The sequence below is a fragment of the Schistocerca americana genome, chromosome X, assembly GCF_021461395.2.
Source record: "Schistocerca americana isolate TAMUIC-IGC-003095 chromosome X, iqSchAmer2.1, whole genome shotgun sequence".
In the NCBI taxonomy this organism is placed as follows: domain Eukaryota; kingdom Metazoa; phylum Arthropoda; class Insecta; order Orthoptera; family Acrididae; genus Schistocerca; species Schistocerca americana.
This window is the reverse complement of record NC_060130.1, coordinates 928511006-928529553: the sequence shown is the minus strand read 5'-3', so window position 1 is coordinate 928529553 and position 18548 is coordinate 928511006. Positions and strand designations below refer to the sequence as shown.

Here is an 18548-nt window from a genome sequence, read left to right as displayed (position 1 = left end):
CCTTGGCAGCACTGTAGTTGGTAGGAGTGCCTTAACTGAGGAGAGAGAAATCATGGTCAGTAATAAGCAGAACAAAAGGAAGACCCCTACCAGACAAAGTGGTACTCCCCCACATGAAGTAGTGTGCACTGAAATCCCGAAGTGGGGGGAAAAAAGGGGGGGGGGGGGGGAGGAAGAGGAGTTGGATTAAGGTGGTCAACTCAAGGTATGTAAGTGGCCAGCCTGGTAGTGTGTTAACATTACAAATGGTGACAGCTGAGGCCATTTGCAATATTACTGCTACTACTTCCAACATGATACGAAAGGGAATCGACCTGCTGAACACCTCTGTGCGAATCAGTATACAGATCCCCCCAGACGCTGTCTCAGGGTGGGTGATAGTAATATCCATTAAAATTCCACTAAACAATCATGTTATGGGTGTCCAGATTAGGTGTGAAGGTGCCAAGAGGACTGGTCATGCTCCACAATCACTGTGTCACCAATGGTGGTGGAATCACATCTGATCCCCCCCCCCCCTCTCCCACCCAACTTCATTCTTTGGTGGCCAGGATTCTTGTGAGGGCATATCCGTGATTAACCTGGCATCAAATGACGAGTGGGCTTCCCAGGGAAACACAGGTTGTGGTTCCTTGATCAACTGGCTGGCATCAGACCTCTGATTTATGGATTTCCAGGGAGATGGTTCCTGGGAGGGAGCTGGGTGTGGGAAGTGGTTCCCCGAAGATGGTGCCCCAGTGACCATGTGAGAGGAGGGCAGTGGGAGAACTGCTTTGGAGTAAATTTAGGTCTAACTCATTTATCTCAGTAAAATTTTATATTTTTCTAAGTCTTAACTAACTGTACACATATGCCAAATTTCAAGAAAATAAGAGATGATAAGGTAGAAAATGGCCTTTTTCTGTGTTGATCTGACATCAAATGACCTCTAATGGGATTGACTGCTGTGACATTCACATAGTGAGACATCAAATCAACAAGCTGTAGGTGTTCATATTTTTTACTTGCGTCAGTATGTGCCAGGAACTCAACAGATTTCTATTCCTGTATTTTCTTTTCCTTCTTGAAGACTGGGCAAACAGTGAATTAGGAGGATGGTGCCCCATGCAACTGACACAAAAAGGGGGTTGCTCACAAGGACTACCTTCATGGCATGATCAACCACAGTTACCACATTTTGGGGCCACTGTGCAGTGGGATGACATATGCCCAAAGTGTAGGCATCGTAAGCATCTCATGGGCAGAGCAATATAAGGTTTCACATCACACCTGTACACCGTGACTAACTTTTTCTGGGAGGACGTTTTCTTCAAAGGCTAAGATAAATGTGCATGTATCTGTTCTATTATCCTTGAAACCTTTTAGGATGTGTTGAATAAAATGTATGTCTCACCACTCAATATTAGGCTGTAGCTCCTCATGTAGTGTGTATGGTCTCAGTGGAAGACAATTTCTTTTTCTTTGACCATATTCAAAATCTTGAGTGGGCCAATGGTTACTGGTGTCACCCAGACATTTTCATGCACGAAGAGCTGTAGAGCGCACAGCAGGCTTTAATCAATAGTAATTGACTGTGCATGTTTCCTGATGACTCCTACATTTATCTTCAATATACTCCACAAAAATAATTGCTTTGTTGCAGTGAAAGTATCCTCTTCATGTGCGAAACGTCTGCCCTGATGCAATCTACTCTGAAGAAGGGCTCTCCCCATGAGTGCCACCCAGCTGCAATGAAGGCCATCTGGCATCATGGCTGTTGCCGGGAGCCCTGATGACCTGGGAAGATGGGCATCTACTCCTTTGCATGCCTGAGGCGATAGCAGGTCAGGCATCAGCAGTGTGACTCCTGTGTTATCAGGAGGGCTTGACCAAAAGGGTGCAGAACGACTCCACCAAATCAGATTGGCTACCACATTGGCTTTTACGCAAAAAAAAAGGAAAAAAAAAGAAAGAAGGAGTCTATACAAGTGCTGCATGCAGTAGGCACTATTTAACGTTTTCTTCCGCCAGTCAGTCCACAACACGGAAAAGTTCGGAAAATGAAGATCAAACTCAGAAAGGGAGTGCAAATTACTTCAGCCAAAAGGTAATGAAAAAGAATATTTGAAGAAAGAAAGGCAGAACCTAGGTCACAGCCAGGTCGACACCAAACACTGCCACGATGAGAAAGAACAAGAGAAGGAAAGATAGAGAACAGAGATTGCAGCACAGGAAAGGAAGTAGGTGCTGCAATAGCTTGCAGTAGGGGCTACTTCAGCTGTGGATTCTTTTCGGAGGATCAAAGGCACAAACCATGGATACCATTTTTAAATTGCAGGAAAGTGCTATAAGAAGACTATCTAGTAGTAGTAGTAGTAGTAGTAGTAGTAGGACTCACTGTGAATAATTGTTTAAGATACGGAGTATCCTTTCTGATCCAAGTCAGCACTATATTTCTATCAACAAACAGTGTACAATAGGAACCAACCGAACGAGGCAGTGCAGTTAGGAAGACTATGACCTCATATTCCGGACATAGGAATATGCTCTGTCCAGCCATCCTGATTTAGGTTTCCTGAGATTTTTTCCTAAATTATTTCAGGTAAATGCCAGGACGGGTCCTTCACCAAGGCACAGCTGACCACTTGCCTTTCCCCATACAAAGTGGCTACTCTAAACTCTGAAAAAAAAATATAAAAATAAATTAAAAATCCCTGAGAATTCGTGGTGTGTGGAGGAAAATGGTGTCAAGAAGCTCCTGATAAATTAATAGTGATCAAGAGGGAGGGGGGACTATTATTATTATTTGGTCTTTGATCTCTCTCTTGCTCCAATTAGTCAAGACTGTCAGGGCAGTCCCTCTCATACTTGATTTAAATTATTGTTTAAAATGATTCAATCAGTATCAATGACCTCAACGATTCAGCACTATCTCTAAAATCAAACAAAAACAGGTGCTTTGGCAACTTGTCTGAAGCATCAAATCCAGTGGGTCAATTAACCTACCAATACTGGATGCTAGCTTTGACCCATGACATGATGAACAAGACGACGACGATGACATGGTGTGTGTGACATCACACATATGAAAAGAGAACTAGAATCAAACAACAACATTTATTTTGCTTCTGAAGCATTTTAGAAAGTAAGGTTAAGGTGATGTTCCGATCCGTAGTGCACACTAAGGTTTACCTTAAGTAGGCAGTTGGCACAGCCATCCAATGTGATGTCATGAGAATAATCATAATTCTTGTTATGGCACATGCACTCAGATGCCAGACATCACGGGATACCTCATTTTGCCCAATGTAGTGCAGCAACTCTATGTGGTATGGACCCAAGTCACTGGAAGTCCCCAGCAGAAATACTGAGCCATGCTGCGTCTACAGCAGTCCAAAATTGAAGAAGTGTTGCCAAACAATTGCGGCCCAGTGGCATAGCGAATTGTCATCGATAAGAATTGATATCATTGTTTGGGAACATTAAGTTCAGGAACGGCTGCAAATGGTCTCTAAGCAGCTGAACCCAATGGTTTCCAGTCAATGTTCAGTTCAGGTGGAACAGAGGACCCCATTCATTTCCATGTAAAAACAGCCATACCATTATGGAGCCATCACCAACTCACTTTGTCAATGGCTTTGTGGGTTCTGTGCCAAGCTCTACCATCAGCTCTTACCATCTGACCAGGCCACCGTTTTCATCATCTATGGTCCAACCAATATGGTAATGAGCCCAGGACAGGCCCTGCAGGCAATATCATGCTGTTAGTAAAGGCACTCGCATCGGTAGTCTGCTGTCGTTACACATTAACGTCCAATTTTGCCACATTGTCCAGAAGGATACACTCACCGTACATCGCATCTTGATTTCTGCAGCTGTTTCACACAGTGCTGCTTGTCTGTTAGCACTGATAACTCTATGCAAACACCGCGGCTCCCTGTTGTTAAGTGAAGGCCATCGGCCACTGCACTGGTAAAAGGTAATTCTGAAATTTGGTATTCTCAGCACTCTCTTAACACTATCTGTTAACATTCAATTTCCTAACAATTTCCAAAATGTAATGTCCCATACATCTGGCTCCAACTACCATTCTGCATTCAATGTCTTAATTCCTGTTGTGCGGCCATAATCATGTCTGAAACCACTCCACAAGAATCATCTGAGCACAAATGTCCACCACTGTCCAATTATACCTTGTGTTCACAAAAGTACTGCCATCTGTATATGTGCATATCGTTATCCCATGACTTTTGCCACCTCAGCCAATTTTATGCATATTGAATATCAATGAATTGTTTGTCCACTATTTTGTTGATGTTGTGGGTCAAAGTGAACAGGTGAGGTTGCTAGCATTAGTATTTTTCATCCAGTTGTATAAGAGGAAGGGGGCCGGGGCAGCAGTTACGGTCACTACAAAACCTAATGTGTGTGTATTTCATCTGCAGGACATTCCATACCTATTAGTGTGACATGCAGACTAGTTTCCAGTGATACAATTAGAATAATAAATCAACACTTTTCTTAAAGTCCAGAACAGGTGAACACTGACAGTTCTTCCCAAAAAAGCAATCACATGCACAAATGTGTAATAGATTGTTAGATTATCTATTAGAGATAATTAGATTATACCTTTTCATAACAGACTTTACAAAAATGAATCTCATTTTGCCTGTTGGTGAAGACGACTTCAAATTTTGGTGACACTGAGTAAGTACAGGTAATAGCACTAAGTTTGTAATATACTAGAAACTGCACACAACTTTTGTAAATAATAATGAAATAGAATTTTTCTGTTTAAACAACATTCACAACATTTTAATAATACTATGGGTGTGACCAATATTTTAGTTTGGTGGTTCTTTAAATTTCCTTGCAACAACACAAGTAAATAGCAGCATACACTTCAATGTAGATGATTTGAAACATTTTCTAATAATAGAAAAATGAAACAAACATGAGGGAGGGAGCGCATTTCAGCTAAACAAAACTTTCAACACTTCGCCACTGGAATCTCTGTTTAGTGAGCCAACAGGCACACAATCAAGTTCCACTGCAGGGCAATAGTTGACAATGGTCTCCTGTCTATTATCTATAAGAAGATTGCTATTCAATAAATACTGTTTTGTGGTGAGCGAAGTAAAAGCTGTGTTCTATTTACATTAGGCCTATTGCATTTTTTTTTCATAATATTGACTGACGTAAAAAATTTATTCGCCTGACTTATTAGCGGATTTCATATCAAAATAATCTATGAGGCACTTGAACTTAACCTTAATGGCAGCACATGGGATAGCTTTCAACTTTTGGGGACTGATTTTGTTGAATTTTCCACCCAATCCATCCAAATAATTTTTTTCAGCAATAATATATTGTTGTGTGGGATAAGAGGCGCAAAGAAAGTTGTTTTATTTTAGATCTGGATAATATGGTGTGGACTTGGAAAAAAGGGTGTATTAGGCTAGAAATGAGAGAGGGGAAAAAAAGAAATCTCCCACAGGGCATGAAAACTGTAATATATGGGAAGTCTTCTAGTAACTGCTGCAGATCTATATGGGATGTACTATTTGACAGTTCAAGAAACGATCAAGTGGTGGATATCAAGTCGAGTGATACTAAACATACACCAACGCCATGAAATTTTTAAATCTCTAAGTATACACACAACCAAGTTTTCACTGCAGATGAATGTCAGCTTCATACTTTCATTATTAAAAATTCAAAATACAAACTACGGGCTGACTTACAAATAAATATGGTATCTTGCATACAAATATCCAAACAGTAGGGCTCGAGCAAACAAAGTAGCTAAGATATGAACGAAACAGATGGAAATGACTACATAAAAGGCTTCATGAGTTGGCATCAACATATCACCTTGCAGAAACACGAACACTAGTTCAAGAGTAAAAGCATCAATAAAGTAAATGCCACATTTTCTTTTCCATAAGAGTGTGCAAAATTTTAATAGGACATAAGAGAGGATGCTCCACTGAACAATTTAAGGAACAAAACCTAGGGTCAGAGAAGGCAGCTTAAGAAGGTAACAGGAATAAAATCACATTATTGTGTACTTTTTTATTTACATTAGTTGCAGTTAACTGCAAATACCACCCTTGACACAATGAATGTATCATTTGTACTATATCTTACAAAATGTGCTGAAACTGATGGCCATCAACCACAATGCAAGCACGACATCAGCAAACAAGATTCTGACCCACCTTAACGAATACTCCTGGTGTGTTTTGAGTTACTTCACAAGCAGGTACAATTCTGGCAACTAGTTCCTTCTACGTATCCACTGGGGTCTCATACACAAGTGACTTTAGATATCCCCATGGGAAATAATCAGGGAATTCAGGTCAATAGACCTTGCGTAGGATCTCCCCTTCCAATACCGCAAATAGGAAATACAGTATTGAGATGGCTAAAAATGTCCATGCTGAAGTGAGGTGGTGCATCGTCATGTTGATCCATAGCACCTTTTGTCGTGGAACAATGTAAATATGATACAACACAGCCACCTTATTGACAGCAAATTAAACAAAACCAGCATCACGACTTTCTAGTAATCAGGCTCATTCTCCTAGTTTCCTTGTAGAAAATAAAGAATGTACATGTAAATAAACAGCACAGTACATGCAAACTTGTACGAATTCTAGTTGTAAATATGCTGGAGAACAGTAATGCTAGACAAAGTGGTAGACAAGTTTACTTCCAATCTCCTTATGCTGGCTTCTCTGACCCCAGGTTCCCTACCTCAAACCGTTCAGTGGAGCATTCTCTATGGGGTCGACAGAAGCGTCCAATCCAACGCGTTGGCTTTGACCCGTGACGTAAGGGTGTTGTCGTGTGTGACGTCATGACGGCGCAGAGTTTGGTTTGAGTGTGGCTGTCTCCAGTTCTGTTTTATCTTATTTTATTTACTTTTCTGATCTGTTCATTCTATCTCGTGAGATTTTTTTTAAATTTAAAAACACTTATTACTTATTTAAATTATCTGTTTCCTCGAATTTCTGTTTTAGTTTATTATATTTATCTTTCTGATCTGTTCATTCTATCCCGTGAGATTTTTTTTTTAAAAAGACAAAAAACACTAATCAGCTACTGAAGCATCTTTATCTTCTATGGGTTGCAGGGGTTACGACCCCCGGGGAGGTGGGTGGGTATTCATGCATAGCTGTCTTCACTTACACGTTGTAGCTACACAAGGCATCTAAATTTGTTTATATTTAGTTTGCCCCCCACCCAAAACAGCCCATTTCCCGCGCTTGTCCCGTTAGTGTCATTAGGCTTCTTGTGGAAAGTGTGTGTGTTTGCTTTTGTTTCCGCCATATTTGTGACGTCATGGGTCAAAGCAGACGGGTGGGATCGGACGCTTCCGTATTTCCCTCTATGTCCTGTTACATTTTTGCACACACTTACAGAAACACCTTATGTATTTTATATATCTTATACCAATAAAATATATGATTAGTTGATTTAAAAATTGGTGTTTAGGTTTGAAATATTCACCATCCCCCATTGAAAACTGACCCCACGGGATTTCAAGTAAAATAGGCTTCAACTAAAGTTTAAGACTTCACATTTGGTTTATTAGTACACACTGTGATAAAACTTTATTATCTGTCCCACATACTATGTCCTACTGCAACTAATGAATAGAATAAAGTACGTCTCATACAAAAATCTGTAACCTAAAATTTGCTGAAATGCACACCCCCACTCATAATTACAAGTCTTTTCATAAATATTAACTGGTATCGAAAAAACAAAGACGCGTATATCAACTATCATCTTCACTGTTTTATCAGGTAGAGTGCCCACTATTTGCTCTAAATTAACGTAAGATACTTAATTTTCATCAATTTTAAAATTTTGGCATCTTTAAGGCACATCACCTTAATTTCACTATCATCTTCAACATTATCTTGATATACAACAATAACTTTTTGTCTTTTTTTCTGCTCTCCTCTTCATACTTCATAAAAATGTGGGTCTTGCTGAGCATCACTTTCAACAGCTAGTTCCCATCATTTTATTTTAGGGTGCTTTTTGTTTTGGTGGATAAATCTGACCATAAAACCATAAACTTTTCTAGTGAATTGACACACAATGAAACTCAAAAGACTGGAAACTATACGAACTACAAAATGTTTTGTTGGGTGCACTTTTATCACTTGTAAAATCTCCCATTTTTTTAAATAGATTTCACAAAATTCTGACACTTTATCATTGGTACAAACAGGATTGCTGTTCCTTGAAATAGATTGCCTTGTGCATTAGAGTTAATATTTCTGTTGTATGATCCTGTTCTGTAAACATAAAATTTAGTAGGCAGACATAATTTTAAGGCACCTTAAACATCACATGTAGTTTAAGTGTATTAAGATAGTTGAAGACATTATTTTATAGTGTTTCTTACATAAACTATTATAGTCTTCTTAATTTGTCTTGGTTTCTAGCTGTAATACAACTTTCATCAGCACACTTCAGTTACCCTTCACGTTCCTACAAATTTTATTTATTAAACTGCTGTTTCAATTTGATGGGTGTGCCTTTCTCACTGCTTTAAACTGATTTATAAGTTATTTCATGTCAACAAATGTATTCCTTCCACATCAAGAATGGTTTTCACCATTTTCGTCTAGAAAATTATATTACTCCTTCAGTTACTTACAATGCATTACTTTTCTTACAGGTGTGGCAAATAAGTAGTAGCTATTCAACTACATTAATCTACAAAAAAGATGATTCACTCCTTTTAAAAAAGTATTTTTATCACAAACGTCCCAATTCTCCAGCGATTGTTTTCTCGAAAACAACAATGTAAAATTCACTTGGAGGGGAACATTAATTATTACCATCACTTAATTATGAAATTTCCTACAGCTGTGTTCCCTTAGATTACGAATTTCCCTATTAAACTTTATCAATTCTCCGCATTTCTAAAATAATTTTGTATTTCAGTAAATACTAAAACACATCCTTTCCCTTACGTCTTATTTTCGTAATCAGCTACAAAATTTATGTTCTCAGTTTCAGGCCCACTCATCCATAGAATGACCCATATACTGTGAACAGAACATCAACCTTTGAATTTTGTAAAAGTTTTTGTAGTAACAAAGATATCATGAACAGGTATGGGTGCAATACACATGACCAGGACATGGAAACTACCCACCTGATTAAAATAATTAAACAGGTTATATCCAAGTGGCTAAAAAGCCAGACCAAAGGCGCATGAGGCAGCTACTTTATGCCAAATTGAAATTTTCACTCTAAAGATGTATACAACAATGTTTCAAAAAAATATTAACTTTTTCTTCTTACTCAGTTGAAACAAAGAGCAGGACTCAACTGAATTTAGTGATTCTCTCCTGCCACCCTGAAAACTTATCTGTTTTTAAATTATCTACTACAATCTTTTTACTTAGCTAAAACACAGAACAGGAGTCCATTTAATTGTTTTCCCCTGCTCATAAATGAAATTTTAAAATCGATAATTATATGTCATAAACACTACAAGGTGGAGTGGGTGGGTGGGGGAGGAGTGGTGGTTTTCAAAAAAGGGGAATGGAAAGAGGTATAAACAGAAGGGTTGTAAGTTACACTAATCACATTTTTTAGTCTATCACCACCACTAGCCCTATTGATAACATAAGTAATTCAACAGCAAAGTAATGGCTTCCAGTTGTGCCACAACATATGAAAAAAAAAGAAAGATCCTCAAGGGCTATCTCAGTTGGGTACATCTACTGGCAACCTAGTGAGCACTTGCTGAAGGAGAGCACATGGCAAATTTATTTTTTTCACTCCTGCTCCAGTGCCACCAGCGTTATTACTGCTGATTACTATATAAAATTTAGGTAGGTTGGTTGGTTTGGGGAAGGAGACCAGACAGCGTGGTCATCGGTCTCATCGGAACAGGGAAGGATGGGGAAGGAAGTCGGCCGTGCCCTTTCTGAGGAACCATCCCGGCATTTGCCTGGAGTGATTTAGGGAAATCACGGAAAATCTAAATCAGGATGGCCGGACGCGGGATTGAACCGTCGTCCTTCCATATAAAATTTATCTGGAAGGAAAAACATGATGATTCATTGAGAGGGTAAAGACAATAGCCACTGTGTTCAGGACCATCACTGCAACCAGATATATAATGTGATACTTAACTAGCACACTGAGAAGTAGAGAGCTAGAAACAATGTTAGTTGTAATTTTCTTCCCTCCCCTTCGCAAGATCTTAAAACGCATGGGCCTCCAGAGAGGAAAAGGTGGTTTGCTGCAAGCCTGGTATGGGAAATGAACTTCTTCACATCAATTTCCACAAGACACTTCCTTGCACAAAGCCCATACAACCTTGAAGTTATGTAATTGAACTGCCCTGTGTTTTTTTTGTAATCATATACATCTAGTAATAGAAATAAAAATACTAGTTAGATTTGTCCATCACCTAAGACAGGTTTTCTGAATGTGCCTTGCAATTTCAGTTTAAACAACAAAAAGTACACAAAATATTGCAGTAACAAAGATGACAGGCTTCACTACAGACCGATCTGTTACCACAGCCTTTATTTCACATCCATGTTCATATTTGTTGGATTCGTCAACTTGCTGCTAAATTTTTGTCTATCATAACCTAGACATCAGTCCAAACAATAGATCACTGTCATCAACACATCCTAGGTTTCAAAGGAGGAATGGCTTGGGGGGGGGGGGGGGGGGGGGCACTATCACACTAGCCCTCAGAGTCTATAGAGTTTTAAATGTTGTGTGTAATTTGTGTGTGAGCAACAGCATGAAATGCCAATGTCTAAAGGAAGCAAAACTTTCAATGATTGCCTCATTATGATGTGTTTATGGGCAGCTCATCACCCTCCACATAACTGGGAGTACAAACAATTCTAAAATATGCTTGTCACTGGTGTAAATCTCACATGCATTGCAATCATCGTTTTAAAAATAAATCGCTCTTGCAACTATTGCAGAGCATTCAATAAAAAACTGTCAGACTGTGGTAGTAGATCTCAGTCTACAGTCCATCCCCAAAGCTAAAGCATTTGACAGAGAGAGTACTGGACTTTGTGTCCTCTAGTGAATCACCAATTGTGTTCTTTCTCAACATTACTGCATCTTCATAAACGATAAAAATGTTTCACATTCTGAGAACAGTAAAATTTCGGTAAAATGGGGGCAAACTGACAAGAATATAAAGATTTTCCATGTGGAACCTCAAACGATGTTCCTGTCTGATGCTCCAGTCTATTTCCTCGTGGAGAATGGTATGTTACAATTTTATAGCTATAAAATGATGGGAAAAGTCTAAAATTACAAATATGTATTAAACGAAAACTGCAAATCTGAATCAGTTAAAACAAAACAGCAAGGTCTATTTAACAATATTTCGACGTCAAGTTGGGAACACAGGAAACCATAACTAAAAGATACACAACAGAATTCCACAATTCTATTCTTTGTCTGTAAAAGAAGTTTTCGAATGTGTTGTGTTCCTTCCGCTTTATCACCCAAGATTAGAGGAAGTCAAACTGTACGCATATAAACAATCTTCATTATCTACTTGGTTCCAGAGAAAAAAATTTAACATTCAAACACACTATTTCAGCCGATCACAAATCAGCATAGAAAAAGCGGCGAGTACATGCAGTCCCTTCCTCTTTTTAAGTTTCGCCGAGTTGGCCTCCAACTTAACATACTCCTCGTCGATGCCGTAATAAAGCAAGACTGCAATGTTTTATTAATTTACTGACTACTACTGTTGGTAGACTTTATAAATAATCATCACACACCTGTGGGAGGTCACTTATCTCCGCCGAAAACAATGATCGCCGCTTTAGCCGCATTGTGGTTGTCAAATTATTCACACGCTAAACCAAGCTACTCGAATACTTAAAGCTGCACTGCAGAACACAAAGTTATTTCTGTATGTAAAAATCTTTCAAGATCGAAACGTCCTAAAAATCAAACACCGTAAAACAATGCACATTATGCTACAAAACAAACTTCACCACTACACCGCAGTTGACAATAGCTTTCGGTTATTCACATCAAAAGTGGCGGGAAGCTACAAGGACAAGCGTGCCTTTGGTCAGAGATCTTTTATAGATTTTTCTTTTGTTCCGCATAAAATACAATAGCCACCATTATTTTTTAAAAAATGACCAGTATATCAAAATGATATTTAACCTTCGCTACACATACTTTGAGAAAGTATGTCCACACAATACGTCTTTCCTCGTCCGCAACTGTAGACGCACTGGAATAAAAGGTGATGTATAATTTTTTTTGGAAAAAACGCATATACGCATAGGCGTTCTCTTCCCCATCACGTCGTAAACAGTCTGCTGTTGACTCCCTTCTATGCTTGGGAACTTGTCATGCGCTTATTGCAATGAAAAGGCGACAGAAAAAGAAAATGCAATAGCAATTTCGTGTAAAGGAGTATCTAAAAAACGAAGGTATGAGAAACACGAAGTGACGATAACACAGCGATGAGGCTGGCAATACATTTCGTTAGCTAGTAACTGGAAACTTATATACCAGTTTCAGCTACTTATTTTGCATTGCAGAACAACGCATTTCAGTGATTATTCCTGAAACTGAGAAATGCGTATGGGAGGTTGTTAGTCGTTCTGTGAACGTTAATTAACCTTCAACGAGTTGTGCATATATGTTTCACATCCCCCCCTAAACCACTGGACTGATTTCAATCAAACTTGGTACACATTATCGTGCTGTCTGTAATCAATCGCTGTGGGGGTTCACGCCATACCTATCAAGGGGATGGGGTTGAGGGGGGAAAAAGTAGTGTAGCTCAAGACGCGCAAGTAGCTAGACTATATTCATCCAGTCTTTGAGAATGGGAGCACTCAGTAACGCGCAAACAAAAGAAACTTTTTCTCGCTGACAACCCCCACATAACGATGAAAGGAAAAAAGTTAATCGCTCACTACATTTTTTGATGTTCATGCAGTAAAACTGGTACATGAAGCACGACATTTTAATTTATTTCTTCTTCGTTACTGACTCCATTCACGACATATTTTACAGACAGCATTCACATATACCACTGACGGTAGTTATATCACTGTACGACACATAGTTCAAGAGATATGACATCATAAACGCTGAGATGAGTAGAAAACTGCTGCATCATGCATGACGTTTAAATTTATTACATCTTTGCTACTAACTCTATTCGCAACTCAGTTCGCAGACAGTATCCGCGTTTTCTGCTGAATGTACCTATAAAATACATAGTTCTACAACACGTAGTTCAGGAGATATTGTGTTAAATACAGAGGGATTTCCGGACTGCGTGCCTGTGAACTACCCTCTCAGGTGTGTAGCTGGATTCACGATTTCTTGTCAGAAAGATCACAATTAGCAGTAACTGACGGAAAGACATCGAGCAAAATAGAAGTAATATCTGGCGTTCCCCAAGGAAGTGTTATAGACCCTCTACTGTTCCTAATGTACATAAACGATAGAGGAGACAATCTGAGTAGCACTCTTACATCCTTTGCAGATATTGCTGCTTGTACGTCCTCTTCTGGAGTACTGCTGTGCAGTGTGGGATCCGCATCAGATAGACACAGAGGACACCGAAAAAGTTCAAAGAAAGGCAGCTCGTTTTGCACTATCGCGAAATAAAGGAGAGAGCGCCACCACAGATATGATGTGTGAATTAGGGTGGCAATCATTAAAACAAAGGCGTTTTCGGTTACGGCAGGATCTTCTCATGAAATTTCAATCACCAACTTTCTCCTCAAGTGTGAAAATATTTCGTTGACGCCCACCTGCCTGGGGAGGAATGATCAGTATAATACAATAACATAAATCAGAGCTTGCAAAGAAAGTTTTAAGTCTTTGTTTTTCCTGCACACTACTCGAGAGTGGAATGGTAGGGAAATAGCTTGAAGGTGGGTCGGTGAACTCTCTGCCAGGCACTTAATTGTGAACTGTCGAGTTATCATGTAGATGTAGATGTAGATGCACGAAAAACTACCACATCATGCGTGACGTTATACTTTATTACTTCTTTGCTACTGACTCTGTTCGCAACACATTTTGCAGACAGTATCCACATATGCTGCTTAATGTATCTACAGAAATATATCACTAAACGACACATAGTTCAGGAGATATGACGTCATAAACACCGAGCTGTGTGAAAATTTTTCACGTCATGCATGACGTTTTAATTTATTGGTTCTTTACTACTAACTCTATTGACAACACTTTTCGGAGGCAGTATTCTCATATAACACTGGATATACCTACAAAATTATATCATTTTACGACACATAGTTCAGAATATACGACGTCATAAACATTGAGCTGCAAGAAACCGAAACTGCAGGACGAATTTCGATCCAGAAAAGCTCCTCCTAAACCCCTTAATCCATTTAAACCAAACTTGGCGCACATATTACTTTCTGTCTGGGAAGCAATACTGTCAGGTAAGAACCAGTAACTTCCTACTGAGGTGGGGTGATAACTTCTGTAGAGAATGGAGGAGGAAAAAGGGGGAAAGACAGAGAGGGGCCGGAGGGGTTGGACACAGATAGCTGGAGGAAGAGGTGGACAGCAGGAGGGGGAGGGGGGGATGGACAGAAAGGGAAGAGGAGGAGATGGCAGACAGAGGGGAGGAGATTGATAGAGAAAGAAAAGAGGAGGAGGTGGACAGAGAGATGAGGGAGGAGGGGATGAACAGTGGGAAGGGGGAGGAGGAGATGAATTAGGAGAGGAGGGAGGAGATGGACAGAGAGAGTGGGTGAAGCAGATAGACAGAGAGAGGGGGAGGAAGACATGGACAAAGAGAAAGGGTAGGAGCAGATGGACAGAGAGAAGAGGAGGAAGAGATGGACAGGGAGTGGCAGATGGAGGTGGCGGACAAATAGATGGGTTGGAGAGGATTTGGACAGAGAGAGAGGGAGGGTGAAATAGACAGAGAAAGGGAAGAGGAGAAGATGAACATAAAGAGGGGCAGGAGGAGATGGGCAGAGAGAGAAGGGAGCAGAGATCACACGTGGGAAGAGGAGATAGACAGGGAGAGGGGGAGGAAGATGATGACAGAGTAATGGGGGCAGGAAGGAGGTGGATAGAGAGAGGGGGAGGTGTGAATCGACTTAGAAGGGGAGGAGGATATGGACAGAGGGGGAAGGAGCAGATGAACAGAGGGTGGGGCAGAAGAAGATGAAGAGAGAGAGGGGCAGGAGAAGATGGACAGGGAATAGGGTTTGGTGGAGGTGGACATATGGTGGAGGAGACGAACAGAGGAGGGACAAGAGATGGGCAGAGAGAGAGAAGGTGGAGGAGATGAAGAGAGGAAACAGAAGGAAATGGACAAAAAGAGAGGGTAAGAGGAGTTGGACGTAGAGTGGGAGGAGAAGATGCACAGACAGAGGTGCAGAAGTAGATGAGCAGAGAGAGGGCCAGGAGATGGATAGGGAGTGGGGGTGGAGGAGATGCACACAGGAGGACAGGAGATGGACAAAGGGGGGTGGGAGATGGACAAAGAGAGAGGGGGAGGAGGACATGGACTGAGAGGGAAGGAGCAGATGGACATGTGGAGGAACAGATGGACAGAGGAAGGGGCAGGAAGAGATGGAGAGAGAAATGAGCAGGAGGAGATGGAAAGGGAGTGAGTGGTGGTGGAAGTGGACAGAGACATGTGGTGGAGGAGATGGATGGAGGGAGCAGAAGATGTACAGAGAGAGAGAGGGAGGGAGATGGAGATGGAGAGAGGATGGAGAGGGGGAGATTGAGCAACAGAGAGGGAGGACTTGGTGTGGTGGAGGAGACGGGCAGAGAGGGAAGTTGCAGATGGACAGAGGTGGGAGGAACAAATGGACGGAGGGAGGGCAGGTGGAGATGGACAGGGGGAGAGACAGGAGCAGATGGACAGAGAGTGCGAGGTGGAGGAAGTGAACAGAGAGAGAGGGTGGAGAAGAAGGGTTGGGGGGAGGAGGGGGAAAGGAGAGGGACTAATAGAAGATGGGATAAGTAAATACTTGGGCAATACTGGGTGAGTGCATCTGTAAACACACATGAAGACCAATAGCCCGTCGTCTGCTAAAATGCACAAAGATTCCCAACAAAGGCAGGAAGCAATGCACTTTACCCATGACCTCTGTTCCCAGGAAATTACACATGCACAAATGAATACACGTAATTTCGCTGTCGGAAATTTATGCGCATGCCCAAAGTTGACTAGAAAAATGGCATAATGTGAACACTCCTTAAAGGGTGAATTCGTAAATGCATCCTCCGATTGTAAGTGTGACACATATACAGTTAGAGTACTAGATACAATTGACAGCAAGCCACTTGTTTGTTTGATAACAGATAATTCAGTTTGTTAAGTAAGATCGATGACCGTCATTCCTTTTAAAATTTTATATCTTCATGAGCTGTGGCATCATACGACTAAGTGATCAAAAGTATCCGAAAACCTGGCTGAAAATTACTTACAATATCGTGGCACCTTCCATCTGTAATGCTGGAATTTAATATGGTGTTGGCCCACCCTTAGCCCTGATGACAGCTTCCACTCTTGCAGGCATACGTTCAATCAGGTGCTGGAAGGTTTCTTGGGGAATTGCAGCCCATTCTTCACAGAGTGTGGATAGAGATGTCCGTCGGTGAGGCCTGGCATGAAGTCGGAGTTCCAAAACATCCCAAAGGTGATCTGTAGGATTCAGGCCAGGATTCTGTGCAGGCCAGTTCATTACAGGGATGTTGTTGTGTAACTACTTCACCACAGGCCATGCATTATGAAAAAGCGCTCGATTGTGTTGAAAGATGCAATCGCCATCCCCGAATTGTTCTTCAACAGTGGGATGCAAGAAGGTGCTTAAAACAGCAATGCAGGCCTGTGCAGTGATAGTGCCACTCAAAACAACAAGGGGAGCCAGCCCCTTCCATCAAAAACACGACCACATCATAACACCGCCGCCTCCGAATTTTAATGTTGGCACCACACACGCTGGCACATGACATTCACCGGCATTCACTATACCCATACCCTGCCATCGGATCGCCACATTGTGTACCGTGATTCGTCACGCCACGCAACGTTTTTCCACTGTTCAATCGTCCAATATTTACCCTTCTTACACAAAGCGAGGTGTCGCTTGGCAGTTACAGGTGTGATGAGTGGCTTATGAGCAGCCGCTCGATCATGAAATCAAAGTTTTCTCAACTACCGCCTAAATGTCATAGTACTTGCAGTGGATCCTGATGCAGTTTAGAACTCCTGTGTGATGGTCTGGATAGCTGTCTGCCTGTTACACATTACGACCCTCTTCAACTGTCGGTAGTCTCTGTCAGTTAACAGACGAGGTCGACCTGTACGCTTTTGTGGTGTACGTGTCCCTTCACGTTTCCACTTCACTATCAGATCGGAAACAGTGGGCTTAGGGATGTTTGGGAGTTTGGAAATGTCGCTTACAGACGTATGACACAAGTGACACCCAATCACCTGACCATGTTCGAAGTCCGTGAGTTCCGCGGAGCGCCCTATTCTGCTCTCTCACGCTGTCTAATGACTACTGAGGTCGCTGATTGCAGTACCTGGCAGTAGATGGCAACACAATGCACCTAATATGAAAAGCGTATGTTTTTGGGGGTGTCCAGATACTTTTGATCACATAGTGTATGTACTTTTGGTTGTATTTCCAAGAACTGGCACAATATATAATGTTAGACAGTGACGCAGTCACGAAGGTTCCTTAAAAAATCGATTCTTCCTTTCTCATACTGCTTGCACTGAAATAGAATGTGATTTACATCATAAGTTGTGACGTCATCACATTGACAACACGTAAGTGGACGGGGAAAGATCCATGATTAAGACGCATTCTCACAATGATCAGCCGGCCGCTGTGGCCGAGCGGTTCTAAGCGCTACAGTCAGGAACCGCGCGACCGCTACGGTCGCAGGTTTGAATCCTGCCTCGGGCATGGATGTGTGTGATGTCCTTAGGTCAGTTAGGTTTAAGTAGTTCTAAGTTCTAGGGGACTGATGACCTCAGAAGTTAAGTCCCACAGTGCTCAGAGCCATTTTAACCAGAGCCACAATGATCGATGTAATTTTCCTTGAGTGTTAGGATTTTGCAAATCATGGCTGCCTTCATATGAATTGCTGTAAACCTGCGTAGGTTTTACCCCATTCTTCCTACCACGAGAGGATCATTTGTCGTTTTGTGTGCAAGAGGTAGCCTGTGTATGGGAGTCTTACGTGCATTGGTCTTCTGCTGCTAATCGCATCTCTTGTTAATTGATCTGATTTGTCATTACACTGAATGCTTTAATGAGATTTAGTCCAAACGAATTCAATAATGTGAACAGTCTTTTTTGCTTGAAAGTAATGATCTACTAGATCTAGTTGTATTTACAAATTCTTTGTTCCGATACTTAATCGATTTCAGAACACTTTGTGGTAAATAATTATTACTGCTTTGGGGATTTTAGAGAGTTTGCGTATTGCACCGCCTGCCGAACAGTGAATGTCTCAGCAAGAAATATGCACGCATCGCCTGGTAGTTG

At 41.1% G+C, this 18548-nt stretch overlaps 1 protein-coding gene across 1 annotated transcript in view; it reads right to left on the bottom strand.

Moving 5' to 3' along the window:
- LOC124556495 (condensin complex subunit 2-like) overlaps positions 1–12068 on the bottom strand; it is a 190189-nt gene extending 178121 nt beyond the window's left edge. The window contains exon 1 of the mRNA XM_047130452.1: positions 11787–12068. Within this exon, the coding sequence (XP_046986408.1) occupies positions 11787–11840 (54 nt within the window). The 5' untranslated portion in view covers positions 11841–12068. The remainder of the gene's footprint in view (positions 1–11786) is intronic.
- Between the last annotated feature and the right edge of the window lie 6480 nt (positions 12069–18548).